The 15,234-nt window shown below is 45.3% G+C and overlaps 3 protein-coding genes across 3 annotated transcripts; 2 read left to right on the forward strand and 1 right to left on the reverse strand.

Moving 5' to 3' along the window:
• Positions 1 to 1,619: 1,619 nt before the first annotated feature.
• trh (thyrotropin-releasing hormone) lies at positions 1,620 to 3,080 on the forward strand (the record flags this gene model as incomplete). The annotated part of the gene is made up of 2 exons (XM_083675173.1): positions 1,620 to 1,812; positions 2,491 to 3,080. 2 exons carry the CDS (start codon positions 1,620 to 1,622, stop codon positions 3,078 to 3,080), a joined length of 783 nt encoding a protein of 260 aa, XP_083531299.1.
• A 3,532-nt stretch (positions 3,081 to 6,612) lies between these two features.
• rbsn (rabenosyn, RAB effector) lies at positions 6,613 to 11,627 on the forward strand. The gene is given in 12 exon segments (XM_083674636.1): positions 6,613 to 6,714; positions 6,717 to 6,891; positions 7,151 to 7,285; positions 7,562 to 7,662; positions 7,769 to 7,814; positions 7,985 to 8,146; positions 8,307 to 8,569; positions 9,208 to 9,278; positions 9,414 to 9,500; positions 9,653 to 9,755; positions 9,896 to 10,000; positions 10,145 to 11,627. Coding segments are annotated over 12 exon segments (2,448 nt in total). The 5' UTR covers positions 6,613 to 6,657; the 3' UTR covers positions 11,288 to 11,627.
• Positions 11,628 to 13,467: 1,840 nt separating this feature from the next.
• mrps25 (mitochondrial ribosomal protein S25) lies at positions 13,468 to 15,129 on the reverse strand. Its single transcript, XM_083674592.1, has 4 exons — positions 14,923 to 15,129; positions 14,621 to 14,727; positions 14,378 to 14,465; positions 13,468 to 13,940 (listed from the first exon to the last, which is right to left on the reverse strand). Exons 1-4 carry the CDS (start codon positions 15,054 to 15,056, stop codon positions 13,751 to 13,753), a joined length of 519 nt encoding a protein of 172 aa, XP_083530718.1. The 5' UTR covers positions 15,057 to 15,129; the 3' UTR covers positions 13,468 to 13,750.
• Between the last annotated feature and the right edge of the window lie 105 nt (positions 15,130 to 15,234).

Here is a 15,234-nt window from a genome sequence, read left to right on the forward strand (position 1 = left end):
ACTCTGCAGCCTACATGAAGCCTAATCACAACGCAGCAGAACCTAAACCTATTCAGCATAGTGTTGGTGTGTTTAACCGTTATGGTATATTGGGCATTGGCCGGTTTGAAGTATTGGACGTGACAGCACATTTAAAGTAGGTAATTATTCCATTACACGGTTAATTCACACCATCATCTCTTCGCTGCCTGAGACTGGTAGAATGGGGAGTTTGGCAAGAATTTAGAGTGATCTGACGTCGTATAATGAACTCTGCCTAGCCGCTTCGCAGATGAGGGGAATATTGTTTGCTCCCCGTTCCATTAGGGACCTGACGGAATCAGCGAGTCCATTAGAAAATGCGCGCGTGTGGCCTGTCCCTCGTGGGCTCACCTGGCGCCCACACCGGGCAGCTGGCTGTGAGCGAAGAAGCTGATACACAAGCTCCATAATTTGCTCTGAATCTGTTAGAATCAATATGGTTAGAAGAGGTTTTGATATCCTTTGCCTGCGCATTTATCCCTATTGAGTCACAGCCGCATAAAAAGAGATGAAGAGAGGAGAGAGGTTTATATATATATATATATATATATATATATATATATATATATATATATATATATATATATATATATATATATATATATATATATATATGTGCATGTCTACCTATTTTACTGATGAACTACAACTGTGTCTATGTTAGTTTGTCCTGGCACACAACATAATCGCTTACAAAGACGCAAGCATGGAGGCCATTGGACTAGAGAAAATATAGTGACACAAATTATTAATCCAGGCCATATAATCATTGGCATAGCATACATTTATCTAAAAAGGACAGGCTCATGTTGGACAGGCAACTGCTTGAATATAACTAAATAAACCTCCATTTTTTTGCCAATTGACAAATAAATCACGCACTACACACTAACACGATTAGGTCTTCAACATTTATGAATGAATCCTCTCTCACAGTCATCATCATTAGTTGCTTTCCCAGAGTAAGATGGTCGAGAGATTCGCTTACTGTCCAGGAGACGAACCGGACAGCGTCCTCTAGAGTTTAAATTACTTACATCGTATTGCGCACGAATCAACGGAGACGAGGAATCTTATGAAATTACTACGTCGTGGTTGGTGTGACGAGGGTAGCTGGTGACTATAAAAAGTGAGACGCAAAGTATCGGCACATACCTCTAAACTTGGCCTTAACGGGTCACCAACCGCTGCGAGAGGCAGATCATAACTTTTCTAGTTGGTCTGCAGCGATACGAGGCTATCAACGGTGCGGTGTCAAGAGTGACAACAGCCAGGTCACAGGTGAATCTACAGTAGGCTCATAAAGGGTAAGTGTGGCTCCCTTCAAATTGTTATATTACACCACGTGTCTCTGCATTTTGGGTTGGTCTTAATTAGAAAATGCTAATCTAAATCTAGTCAAATATACTTTACGGATTTGCGCACAAGTCACAAGATCCAACACAAGATCAAATTAGATAGAATGCCTGTAATGCCTATATGAATAAGTCATCATGCAGCCTACTAGCCTGTATTCGATATAAATTGGTACGTATTCCTTCTTTTCAGCTGATCTTGATCTCTCTTTTCTACTTATCGAAGGGAACAGCCAAGTTACCATGAAGTCCGCGTGCCTGATCATTCTGGCGTCTTTAACGGTCTGCAACTTGACGGTGTCTCGAGGACAGGGCATCCCCGCCGAGGATGAGACGGGGGACCGACCGACTCTCGACGACATCATACTCCAGAGAGCCGAGAGCCTCCTGATACGCTCAATTCTGAAAAAGCTAGAGGATGAAGATGGCCCGAACGGTGCGTAAAAAAAGATGTTTGGAACGATTTTGGCCGAGCCTAACACTGCCGTGTTTTTCCGTTTGATTATTTTATACAACTCATTACAGTTGCACACAACAACATACATTTAATTTACACATTAGTTGTTTTTAGAGTAGTCAAACTGCACGAAATATCGAAATAATTTAAACATATGTTTCAATGGATGTGCATAAAGACATCAGTAACAAGGTACAATTGACAACGTATCTGATGAGCAGTTCTGTGGATAATATTAGACTTGTCATTCCATGTTGTGCGCGTTATTTCTGTGAAGTGTCGAATGCTAACAGAGGCTTACCATGTTTTCATATTAATGATGTATTTTGAGAATGTAAATGTATGGGACACAAACAGGCTTCCTTAAATGTTTTAAAGAAAAATAATTTGGTGAGGACGGTAAGGATAGCGCGCGTAAAAGCGCACGCATCCACATATTTCCAAGATCATTCCAGTTGAAACTATTTAGTTCATGGCATACAATAATATAAATATAAACATGGAAGTAGGTTTAAACAAAGCTTTCACAAGTATAGGCTTTTAAAAGATTTGCTTCCCCATCTGAATACCTTTAGGCATGGCAGAATAAGTGTCGTCAAATAGACATTTGGCTGAATTGGCAGGAGTTGTCTGAGCATGTTATTTGATATCTTACAGAGGGACTACCCTCTCAACCAGAGTGGGTGATGAAAAGGCAGCACCCCGGTAAGAGATACCATGAGGATGTGGAGAAGCGGCAACACCCAGGGAGGCGTGAGGAGGACGAGGACGAAGACTACGCGGATGTCCAGAAGAGACAGCACCCAGGAAAACGCGAAGACGAGATGGACTCTTTTGTTGAGGTCCAGAGAAGGCAGCATCCTGGCAGGCGTTCGGTTCTGGATCAGATTACGGAGAACCCGGGACTCCTAAGCGAACTCTCCAAACGGCAGCATCCGGGCAAGCGCTACTTGATGATGTACAGCAAACGCCAGCATCCCGGTAAGCGCGACTTTGAGGACGAGGCTGACACAGGGGACCTCCAAGATTTGGAAAAGCGCCAGCACCCCGGCAAACGCTACTGGGATAACACGAGTCCGGATTTGGGCACCAACAGTCCGTGTGATGTGTTGGACCCTACGAGCTGCAGTAAGGCCAACCTGTTGCTCGAGTTTTTAGACAACGTGACCAAGAGTCGCGCTGAGGAGAAGAGACAGCACCCGGGCAAAAGGCTCACGGCTGAAGAGGATTTGACTGAACAGGAGTAATAGAGTGAGGGACCGATGTGTGTATGAATTACTGTATGTAAAGAATAAAATATATACATTGATATAATTTATCATTTCAAAACCGTTCATGAATGGATAGTATATGGCCCCCTCTATTGAGCCACAGTAGTTTATTTGGCTGCTTTTGTAACAAATCAGAAATTATCTTATTATTTTGAGACGTTTATGCGTAATTACGCACAGGGATACAGACGCTTAGTGTAGGCATTTTGAGTTAATAAATTGATCCTTTGCTGATGTTTATTTTCATGGGCTGCTCAGAAATATGCTGGCGAATCTGATAAAGGTTATGAGACCAACTAATAGATTGACACACTTTCGGGGGGAAAGCGTTTGTCTTCTACAGGTTGCCATTTCTTTCGCTTGAGAGAAGGCTCTTGCCAGTGAGACCACTCACTGTCTGGCCGTGGGTCGACCTGTTTTATAGTTATACGCCTAGACCAAACCTAACTGTAATTTTAAGATTCACCCCTATTATTAGCCTATCCCGATGTAAAATAGTACCCCCTGCGTGGGTCTATGGATTATTTTTCTATACGAAATTATTGCATGGTGTACAATTTTTAGTTATTGTTGTAAATTGTATGTTACCTTTGCCTTAAAGCTCATTATGTATCTACAATTCTGTTGTAAAATAAAACGCATTGGTACGGATGACTGGCGTGTAGATATGACATGAGATTATCCATGCAGAGAGAGCGATATTTGAATGCATGTAACCTTTCCTCATATCCTAATTGAATAGGTAAATTAAATGCTTTTACCCGATTCACTCTGTGATTCCCAGATTCAATGAGCCATCCCTGGGGGACACTAGCAACCAATGTATTCGGATTACAGTAACAAGGCAAAGCGTCATACTCTCCGTTAAATCAATGTCAGACAATCTGCGTGCGTCAGTTACCTTTCCTCCCACTTAATTGGCCTCGTACCATTAGTATCCTACACTTCCCCTGCACGCATTGAATTAAGAAGCAGGAATTCATCAAGACCCTCATTGTGAATGGCATGTTGGTTTAAACCACTCACGCAGGGTGCCTCAAACGCTCCAATGCTGTGCTCTCGATCTCGAGATGCTTTGGTAACATCTGAAATGGACGTAGCAACTCACGACCCACACAACCTCCCACAGTAGCCTAAGAGTGCCCAATTTAGTTGCTAAATCAAGCTAATGTGAGATTTATTTCGAGAGGCTTCCCTGTGCAACATATAGCAGCAATCTGCTGATATCTGCTGCTAATGTTGGGTGAGACTGTCTCCTACTTCCAAAGATCTTCCATCGCTAAACTTAAAGTATACCACTGTAGAGGAGCCATATTTGTACAAATACCAGAGGATAAGTCTCACTTATGCAAAAGAATAGAGAGTAAAATATTAAGCTCAATTCTGTAGACTTTGAGCAAGACACACACACTCCACACACTCCACACACTCCACACACTCCCCAACCCCCCCCCCCCCCCCCCCTCTCTATCCATTAGCCAGTTCTTTTAAACACAAAAACCCCTCATATTTATAACTGGCACGGCTAAAGCAGCTAATAAATAAGGTATAAGTGAATAAACAATGGGACTGGTTGGAGTAAAGCCGGGACAGAATTGAAAAACAACATGTGACCATAAAAGTGGCATGATGTGAAATTGTAAACAGCAATAAAAACTGTTCGCTTAAATCCATAAAAACATGTCACAACAGAACACTGCACTAAAATTGGACAGCCAGAGAAAGATTTTATCCTCTCCATTAAGCTTCAATAATGTTTTATTTTTGTATCGTTATATGAGATACCTTTAGTTGGTCAGTCAGTCATAGTGGATCAGCCATAGACAGAAGGACAGCAGATGGTTCTAAGGACACATAAATGAGGCTATTAATCACATTAACGTAAATCTGCCTGATAAAAACACACACACACACACACACACACACACACACACACACACACACACACACACACACACACACGCACACACGCTGAGTATCATTCTTTAAACCACTCTGTCTCTCTGTCACACACACGCACACATGCACGCACACACACACACACACACACACACACACATACACATTCACACACACACACACACACACACACACACACACACACACACACACACACACACACACACACACACACACACACACACACACACACACGCTGAGTATTTCATTACAAACTCTCCGCTCCACCTCACATAGTGGAGGGAGTGAATAACAGCAGCTGTTCAGTATTCTCATCATCACTATCAAGGCAGTCTCACTAGATAGGCTTTCTGTGTGGTCAATACTTAACTCTGTGTGTGTGTGTGTGTGTGTGTGTGTGTGTGTGTGTGTGTGTGTGTGTGTGTGTGTGTGTGTGTGTGTGTGTGTGTGTGTGTGTGTGTGTGTGTGTGTGTGTGTCAGGACTCAGTTGCAGGACTGCAAATTGCAGGACTGAATTCGGTGAAGTGTCCCGTTCATCTATAAGGCATCCCTTCTGCATTTTTCAAGGTTCTCATGCATCAGACTGAGTGGCATCGCTAAAACGCCAATACTGATTGTAACAGGTCGGTTATTATACGCTTCAGTCGTACCACCTCACAAGAAGCGCTAAGACAAACATGCTCACCCCCGTCAAATAAGATATTACCTGTTCATGACACATGGTACCTGGCTGTTTTCTAGTCGGCTGGAAAGCCGCAAGGAGAAGTACCTGGCTGCGTATTTCCCGATGAATGTGTTTTTATACTGTTTGTCCCTTCTCTCCTGCCATCTCTAGGACCGTATGCAAATCACATGACTAGGCAGGGCTGCTAACCTTTCACCCGTGGAGAGAGTGTTGCAGCTGGAGATTACGAGCTGTCAAAACAGTCGTACTGTCCTAAACTACACTGCCAACAGTTTCACATTGCGATTTGTAAGTGCAGAAATCTCTTATTTGATTGCTTGATCCTGGCCAATCTGTTTGGTGAGCGTAATCGCTGTAATGTTCAAGATTGGGCAAACGACAACACAAGCTAGCTGCTAGTTAGCTCGTTAGCATTTGCTAGCCACCCAGTTTCATTGTTTCTCTGGCTATGAATTGTTACATCCGTCTAGTTAGTGGTTAGCTAGATGGCTAGCTAGATCGACTCGTACCACTCAAATGTTCTGTCTTCTCAACCAGAGAGCTTGACACACCGCTTCTTATTCTAGTGGAGGCAACATCTGGAATATCCCAATTTGTACATAGCTGCCTTCAACAATGAATCATAACACGAATATCCTGTTCACTGATCTGATGATGTCCTCGTCATTTGACAGTTGTCATATTCTAATGGTTTTAAGTGTTGTCAGTCAGTAAGCCTTCCATATAAAAGTAATTTATTGTGCATGATGGTGGTACAGCCTATGTCTGGTTTGCAGCTGGGTTTGGCTGTGTACCATCTCGCTGCTCGTGTTACACACATTCACCCCTACTCATGGCACTGACCACCATCACCTTAACAGGCTACACCCTCAATTATCTCTGCCTTTTGCCTCTCAGGATTTCCCCTTATGCAATGGAGTGTGTAAGGGGTGGGCTGCACACCCAGTCATGTGTGGCATGAGACAGAGACATACCCTGGGTGTCCCTGCCACCGTCCTGCACCCCACCCCACCCCCACCATGGCCTCCAGCTACCCGCCCCCATTCGAGGGCACAGGGGAGGTTAAGGAGGGTTTCTTGTGCCCTCTGTGCCTGAAGGACCTGCAGTCCTTCTACCAGCTCCAGGACCACTATGAGGAGGAGCACTCTGGGGACGACCGCCATGTCAGGGGCCAGCTCAAGAGTGAGTCCACCCTATGGCGCTGGTCCAGTGCTTTTTAAGTGCTGGGACAGTACTTGGTCCAATACTTTCTATCATGTTAATTTTTAAATTGGTATTCTTTATTTTTATTGAAACATATATTTTCCAAGAATACAATTTCATTACATATATATATATATATATAACAACAAGCCTCTTCTCCTTCACTAAATGGTATATATATATTTTCCTTCCACCCTCCCTGGTGGTAATCACTTGTCTCCCATCCGCATGGCTGCAGGTCTGGTCCAGAAGGCCAAGAAAGCCAAAGACAAGCTGTTGAAGAGGGATGGAGAGGACAGGTCAGAGACGGCCAGCTATGAGTCCTTCTACTATGGCGGAGTGGACCCTTTCATGTGGGAGCCCCAGGAGCTGGGTGAGGCTGGGAGCCCAGGGGAAGCTGGGAGGGACAGGATAGTGGTGTTGTTTTTATTGTTATCTGCACCGACACAAAATCTACCCCTCTGATTTCTTTGTATGGTTATTGAGAGATACTTCTTGATAGGCCATTGAAAAAGGCAGTGTCTCAGTGCAGAGAAATGCAGTCCCAATATGTTTTGGATCACCTTGCATGGCCAAACGTCTGAGAGACGTCCTGCCTTTAGAATGATGGCCTCAGTCTCTTTAATCCTTCACTTCGTCTGACCTGTAGGAGCGACCAAGAGTCACCTGGACCTGTTCAAGAAGCACCGGGCTGCCAGGATCGACCACTATGTCATTGAGGTCAACAAGCTCATCATCAGACTGGAGAAGGTGAGCACAGGATACAGGATACTTGCTGCCTTCGTCATTTGTTTTGCTGTTGCTCCCAGGACACGACTCATCATGTTTACTGTACGCCATGTTTGTTTCCTTTCAGCTGACGTCTTTTGACAGGACTAGCTCAGATGCAGGCAAGATCAGAGGTGAGTTGGACGTGTAAGAATGGGTTAGACTCGTGTGTGTTTTGGTGCAGTGAATTGTACATTTAATTGCGTCACATTTTACCGCGTACATTTCTTCTAACCGAGTAAAGCTTGCTCTCCGAATCTTCTCTCTGTGGACTAAATCGCATCCCCTCTCTCCCTCTCTTTAGCAATAGAAAAATCTGTTGTGTCGTGGGTGAGTGATTCGGATGTCCCATTCTGTCCGGACTGTGGGAACAAGTTCAACATCCGGAACAGGCGACACCACTGCCGCCTCTGTGGGTCCATCATGTGCAAGAAGTGCATGGAGTTTGTCCCCCTTCCATTGGCCTGTGAGTTTAAACACACAAACTTGAAACGGACACGGTACAATCAGCTCGATACTCTCTGCAACTCGTATCCTTCCGTGTGGGATACCAACCCTGCTCTCTCTCTCTCTCTCTCTCTCTCCCTCTCTCTCTCTCTCTCTCTCTCCCCCCCACCGGTCCCCAGACAAGCTGACCAGCGGAACGCGGGAGGCTCTGTGTGTTCCAGGCAGCCCAGGCCAGTCCCAGTCCCCGCCAGCAGGGGGCAGTGGCAGCGCGCAGGGTTCCAGGAGAGGCAGCATCAGCAGCATCAGCAGTGTCACCTCCATGCTGGAGGAGAAGGACGACGACCGGATCCGCTGCTGTCGCCACTGCATGGACACGCTGCTGAAGAGGCAGCAGAAACTGGAGGAGATGGACCACGTGCCTGACATCGTCAAGCTGTATGAGGTACGTGCCTGACATCGTCAAGCTGTATGAGGTACAGTACCAGTCAAAAGTTTGGACACACCTTCTCATTCAATGGTTTTTCTTTATTTTTATTATTTTCTTTTTTGAAATATATATTAATTGTAGGTTAATATTGAAGACATCAAAACTATGAAGGAACACATATGGAATTATGTAGTAAACAATAAAAAGTGTTAAACAAACCAGAATATGTTGTATATTATAGATTCTTCAAAGTAGCCACCTTTTGCTTTGATGACAGCTTTGCACACTCTTGGCAAGTTTATGTCCGAACTTTTGACTGGTACTGTAAACACACACACACACACACACACACACACACACACACACACACACACACACACACACACACACACACACATACACACACACACATGCCTGACATCGTCAAGCTGTATGAGGTCGGTTAACCGAGTTGCTATGAGAGGTTACGCTCATTCTGTCTCTCTCTGTGGCGAGGTTTCCTTTCCTTCCTTTCCTTCCTTTCCTCACCCTTTCGTCTTTAGTGCACTTCGAATGGTTTACTCTGTGGTATCCTTCCTGTCATTCACTGGATTCTGCAGTGTATTTCCTGTCATTCATCATCATCACCATCTCTCTCTCTGTCTTCCTGCCAGAGGCTGAGACTGTGCATGGACAAGGTGGATGAGAGGGCTCCGGAGTACATACGAATGGCCGAATCTCTCAAGTAAGCCGCCCTTGCCAGAAAAGTATCTTAAGCAGTAGCGCTCGATGGTGGAACCAACTCAGATCTGGGAGAGGTGTTTTTAGTGATGTGGGGTTTGGTTGTCAAATGTTCCTAATGACCCTTGAACTTCCTCAGTGCTGGAGAGGCCACCTATAATCTGGACACTGCCGGTGGACTGAGATTGGAAGTCATGAAATACTACGAACTGATCGATGCACTGAGGTATGTGCCTGAGCTAACCAGTTTGAGTTTAACTGTACGATATTCACTCCTCGTAGAGCTTTAATTAGGGTCTACTGTATGACTTTCTAGTCCGAGTTGGACTGTACAGTAATCAGAGAAATGTAATCAAGCAATCCTTTTATTCCTGGAAGTAAGAGGATTTTAACACTGGGAATGAAGGAGGAGCCGCCCCCTTTTCCAAAGGCTCTTCAGCTGCAGAGGATGGTGCGATACACAGCCACAATGTTTGTACAGGTAAGACTCAGGGAGCACTGCACATACAGAGGGCACTTATTACTGTTCATCTGAATGATTTGAAAGAAAATGAGCTACATAACCCCTTCCCTTCTCTCTCTCTCTCTCTCCCCCTCTCTCCCCCTCCCTCCCTCCGACAGGAGAAGCTGTTGGGTCTGATGTCTCTGCCCACTAAGGATAAGTATGAGGAGCTGAAGGAGAAGAAGAAGCAGGAGCAGGAAAAGAGACTTCAGCAGGAGAGACTGGTGAGGAGACACACACACACACACACACACAGCATACTACAGCATATAACAGCTGCCTGTACAAGTTCAATCCAGTTTACAAAACCAGTATGAAAAACCACAATGTCCACACTCTCTAAGATTGTCCCTCTATCCTCCTGCCAGGCTTCTCAGGAGATCCTGAAGAAGAGGCAGGAGTCTGAGAAGAACCGTCCCCCTGCCAGCACTAACGGTGAGGCTCCCCTGCCCCCCAGGGCCCCCCGCATGACCAAGGCCGGGGGCTGGCTGCCCTCCTCAGATTCCCTCCACACACGTGGGGAGCTGGAGGATCCCCTGCTGCAGCAGATCGACAACATCCAGTCGTTCCTGCGGCAGGCGAGAGCGGCGGAGCGGGCGGACGAGGTGGCCATGCTCGAGGAGAACCTGAGGCAGCTGCAGGACGAGTACGACCAGCAGCAGACCAGCCTGGCCATCGCCCTCTCCCAGAGGCTGGCCCAGGAGGAGAGCCTGCAGCAGGAGGAGCTCCAACGCCTGGAGGAGAGAGAGAGGGGGGAGAGGGAGCACAGGGCCACGGCACCAAGCTCCACCCAGGCCAACCGCACCTACACCTGGGAGAGCTCACTGGACTTCAGCGAGGCAGGGAGCCTTCACGGCGAGGCTGAGGAGGAGGAGGATGAGGAGGAAGAGGAGCTGACCCCCAAGGCTGACGGAAGCCCCCCATCTGTGAAGGCTTTCCCTGCTCTGACGGGGGAGGAGGAGGAGTCGCCCCCGAGGCTGAGGCGGCTAGGGGGGCAGGTGACGCCCCCCGGTGGCGAGGCACAGAACAGCGCCTCCCTCAACCCCTTTGAGGAGGAAGACTCCACTCCTGTCGAGGAGGATACGTCCAATCCGTTCTTCGAGGAGATCCAGAAGGAGCACAAAGAGGAGGCCAACGGAAAGAAAGAGTACAACCCGTTTGAGGAAGAGGAGGAGGAGGGTGGGCAGGAAGGGCAGGAAGGGCAGGCCGGAGTGGCAGCTAGTAACCCTTTTGAAGAGGATGAGGATAACAATGAAGGTAACCCTTTCAAGGAGGCTTCTGGGACTCCCCCGGGGGCCTCGACCAATCCCTTTGAGGGGGAGGATGACAACGAGGCTATGCCAGATGTTGACATGATCGAAGAGGAGTTACTGCTGCAGCAGATTGATAACATTCGGGCGTATATCTTCGACGCAAAGCTCAACGGTCGTCTGGACGAGGTAGAGCTGCTGTCGGAGAACCTGAGAGAGCTACAGCGCACCCTGCAGGAACAGAAGAGAAAGACACACTGACGCCGTGCCCCGTCTCTATTTCTGTTTTTCAACACATCCACCCCATCATGTGATACCTACTACTACAGGGCTGTCAGGTAGTGCTTGAGGTTCCCTTTACATTGACACCAATGATACCATTGATTCTGGGTTGGGTCAGGTAAGGTGAGGTTAAAGTCCGGGTGGTTGCATCTCAATGGTCTGAAGTGGCTTCCTCTCCTTGTCTCCTCTCCTTATCTCCTCTCCCTTATTGACACGTATGGGAAAGAACTGCATAAAGGATAACGCTAATTCTTGGTTGGTTGACGGGCATCCACCATGTTTTTTTTTTTTTTTTTTTTTTTTTGCCAAAAACGTTAACCCTTACCTCCAGATAAGTGTAGATGAAGGAGATCAGATGAAGAGACAAAGCTTATTTTAAACTGTTTAGATGCACCTCATGACTGGGCAGTCTTGCACTAGATCAAGAGAGGTATTGATAAGTCTCTCATACTTACTAATTCAAACACTCTATGAAAGTGTCATTCAGGAGACTGTAGGACTGTTCTTTTTAAGTATAGATTGTTATGGAAAGAAGCACAAGGGCAGTGTACATAAATCATTGCTTCTAGTTTACACAGGGTTAGCCACAGTAGAGAGCATTCTAAAAAATGAGGCGTCTTTCGGGTGGGGCAGGGTTATTTGGGCTCTGGGAGTCTGGCCTAGGCCTTCAGTCAGATAGTGTACAGAGGATCAGGGTTGCATTCAAGATCGCAACGTTTTTAAAACGTTCTAATCTCGGAAGAGAGAATTCACTCTTGACAGATCACAATGAACAGTGTGTCAAGGAAATGTGTTGGCACTTGAATGCAGCCCTGAATACTAAGCATGTGTAACTTGTTTCTGCTACATTTCACCGGTCAAATCTCCCAAATGCATGTTTGAGTTTGTATGAGGGTTGGACTCATACCAAGTTGTTAGCACTTCATCTTGTCTCTGGCCTCTCTCCGTCAATGCTGGTGGGCAGAGATGGACCCTTTTAGAGAGAGAATGTTTATGAACAAAACATTAAGCCATGATGAGTCAAGCCAACAAAAAATGCTTTTAAAAAATCCCCCTTTTTTGCGAATTCTCCAGCTCCTGTTTGTAGTTTTTTTTTGTCCGATTGCAGTGTCACAGTGGATGAAGCACAGGATAGGTACATTAGCTTTCAGTGAATGTGCATGATTCATGTGTGTATGATGTTGTGAAGCACTGTCCAATGGTCCGAAGTAAGTAGGCTGGTCTCTCAACATAATGATGCGGGTCAGATCTGCACCGCATTGAACAAATACAACACGCTCTTTTCTTTCTACATCCTGTTTATCCTCTCATCTGCCGAGCCTGTAATCTGGGCAGTGGTGTCGTCATCGTTCAAGAGCTGCCTCATCCAATACATTCAGCGTGTATTTACTGGTTATGAAAGATCCAGCAAAGTCTCTCAGCACTTACCATGAACATACATGCCACTGTTGCCATGGGGATGTTTAGACTGTAGATTCACATAGGAAAATGTACCCAGAATGCTCTGGTTGGGGGTCTATAATGTTAAGTCTGTGATAATATCCTATCTGTCATTACATCAGCCTTCTACTCTACTACTACTAATCCATGCAGTCCACAGTAAAATCTGAGATGTAAGAGTTACTGTCTTCTTGTCCTCTCTTGATTAATCTCATGATTCCTTTTCTCATGGGTGAATGAAAATACTAACACTAATCCAATCCAGCGCTACCAAGTATTATTACTTATACTGTTTGCAAAGTCCAGTGTCTCCTGTAAAAAAAAAAATATGTTTTTATGTACTGGTTTCATTGCCATGCGGAATATACTTATTTTGTTGGAACAAAGCAGTATTTTGTGTTCACAGTAGATAATGCACCACTAATTTAGCTTTTACAGCTGAACACGGAATTGAGCATTTTGAAGCAACGTGAATGGAATGATCAATATTGTATTTGTGGCAAATGTGAATGAATTGTTGAGTAGCTTTTTGATAACGTTGCCTGTTCATCTTTAGTTCCATCAGGAGGCACCATCTCTCAGCACTATTAATAAAAAAGGAAGGAATATTGCAGGAAGTGTGTCCTTTTCATTCATCATGCCAGGATAGATTCTGGATGGGTGTGTGAGAGGTGGGTGGCGACAGAAATCACACACACACACACACACTCTCTACAATACACAATGTTACCTGTAGATTTAATGAATCTTGACAATTATAGATCAAAGATTTGATGTTCTGTCTTTGTGTCAACAGAATGACAGTATACAATGTACAACGACTTACTATCATTAGCAATGAAAAGAAAACAGACATTGGTTGACATTGTTTACGAGCGATAACATTGTGATTCACATCCATGTAAAAAAAAAACACCCATAGTATTCCCAGTGAAACATACGGTAATAATATAATAATTCAAGTCCATGATCGCAGCGTCTCCTCTCCCTGTTGGCTCAGTCTCAGTCCTGTGCGGCTGCCATCTGGGCACGGTATTTCCCTGTCATCTCCTTGGGCAACGGCGTGGTGCCAGGACAAGGGACCTGGCCCTCCACCTCACAAATACACTCCTTCAGGCAGTACTTCTTGGGCCCAAAGTTGGCAGGGTTAGCAGCCTCCATCCTGGCTAGAGCCTCAGCTTCCAGCACCTCACTGTGAGGGGAGAACGAATGACAGGGAGATGAATTGAGGGCGAGACCAAATAACTCAATACAGAACTTACCATACGTACACCAATCACAGATACACACAGGTGAGAGAGTAACATCTGACTGACACATCCTCCTTTGTTATTACAGCCAGGTTCTAGTTGCTTATCCACTGATATGACCTCTTGCCTGGGGGGGGGCGCACCAGTTTCTTGAAAAGCACACTGTATCGCAAATACAGATTAACTGATTGGTGGAAAAGTGCCATAAAACTCCCTGGAAGAAGAAGACTGGGTGGCAATGTGTTCTTTATCATGCAAACTCATCTGTTGTCGTACAAATCAAAAACCCAGGTCATATCCTCCGCTATAAAATGTAACCAAGCAATGGGGCTATACCGAGGTTGTCTGGTCTGAGATTTGGGTAAAAGAGGGTACTTACTTTGTCTTGCCAAGAATTGTCTTCACATGATGGGTGATTTCTTTATGGTCCTTACCCTCCATGTCCATCAACACCTGCTCACCATCATCTACATGGAAGACGATTATACCATCAACAGACCTCATAAGGAAAACATTACAGACTTGATAGTAACACATCACAATGGAATCAACCAGGTATTGGTTCACCATGGACATACATGTGATACAAAACGGTACAATAGCTCGTTAAACACTCACGTACCGAGGTAGAACTTGAGGAATGGTGATGGTGTCATGTTCTTGAACATCATGATTTGAACCCATGGATTTTTGTACTGGATTTGCGGGACGTTGAAGAACACAAACTTTCTACAAAACAGGGAAAAGTCTTCGTCATTATTGATGGCTGGACTGTAGTTCCCTCGGGCTCATTTAGTAACTGACCCCGGCTAAGTTTGAATACAATTGTAACAAATAATATGTTGTTGTTGAACTATTCACTACAGCTGTGCATGTACAGTATGACTTCATACAACATCAGCTAGTAGGCTAGCAGAAACTGACCTTGCTCCGTCACCGAGCTCTCCATGTGTGTTGTAATTTACTGTCATAATCTTCACTCTGTTTTTCAAGACGATGTCACCTTTCTGGAGATACTGCAGGGTTCGCCTAATGGGGAACCTTCCTTTCATAGGCATGTTTAACCTTTTATTTATTTACACGCTTATCATCTGGAAATGAGAGCACGGATGCACACAGCTCTCCAGTCAGGCGCGTCTTGGTGACGTCGTGTCTTTGCACTAATTGCACCACGGTAGTTGTAGTTTTTGTGTGTTTCATCGCAACTGATCAATATTGTTGTTTTCTTTTTCTGTG

The sequence above is a fragment of the Argentina silus genome (assembly GCF_951799395.1).
Source record: "Argentina silus genome assembly, chromosome: 8".
NCBI lineage: Eukaryota > Metazoa > Chordata > Actinopteri > Argentiniformes > Argentinidae > Argentina > Argentina silus.

Bases quoted from the DNA above. Each gene is read 5' to 3' on its own strand.
- mrps25 (XM_083674592.1), bottom strand. From the start codon at position 15,056: ATGCCTATGAAAGGAAGGTTCCCCATTAGGCGAACCCTGCAGTATCTC. The intron at 14,466-14,620 runs GTACGTGAGTGT...TCTTCCATGTAG, and splicing joins ATTCCTCAAGTTCTACCTCG to ATGATGGTGAGCAGGTGTTG. The intron at 13,941-14,377 runs GTAAGTACCCTC...CTCCCCTCACAG, and splicing joins ACAATTCTTGGCAAGACAAA to TGAGGTGCTGGAAGCTGAGG.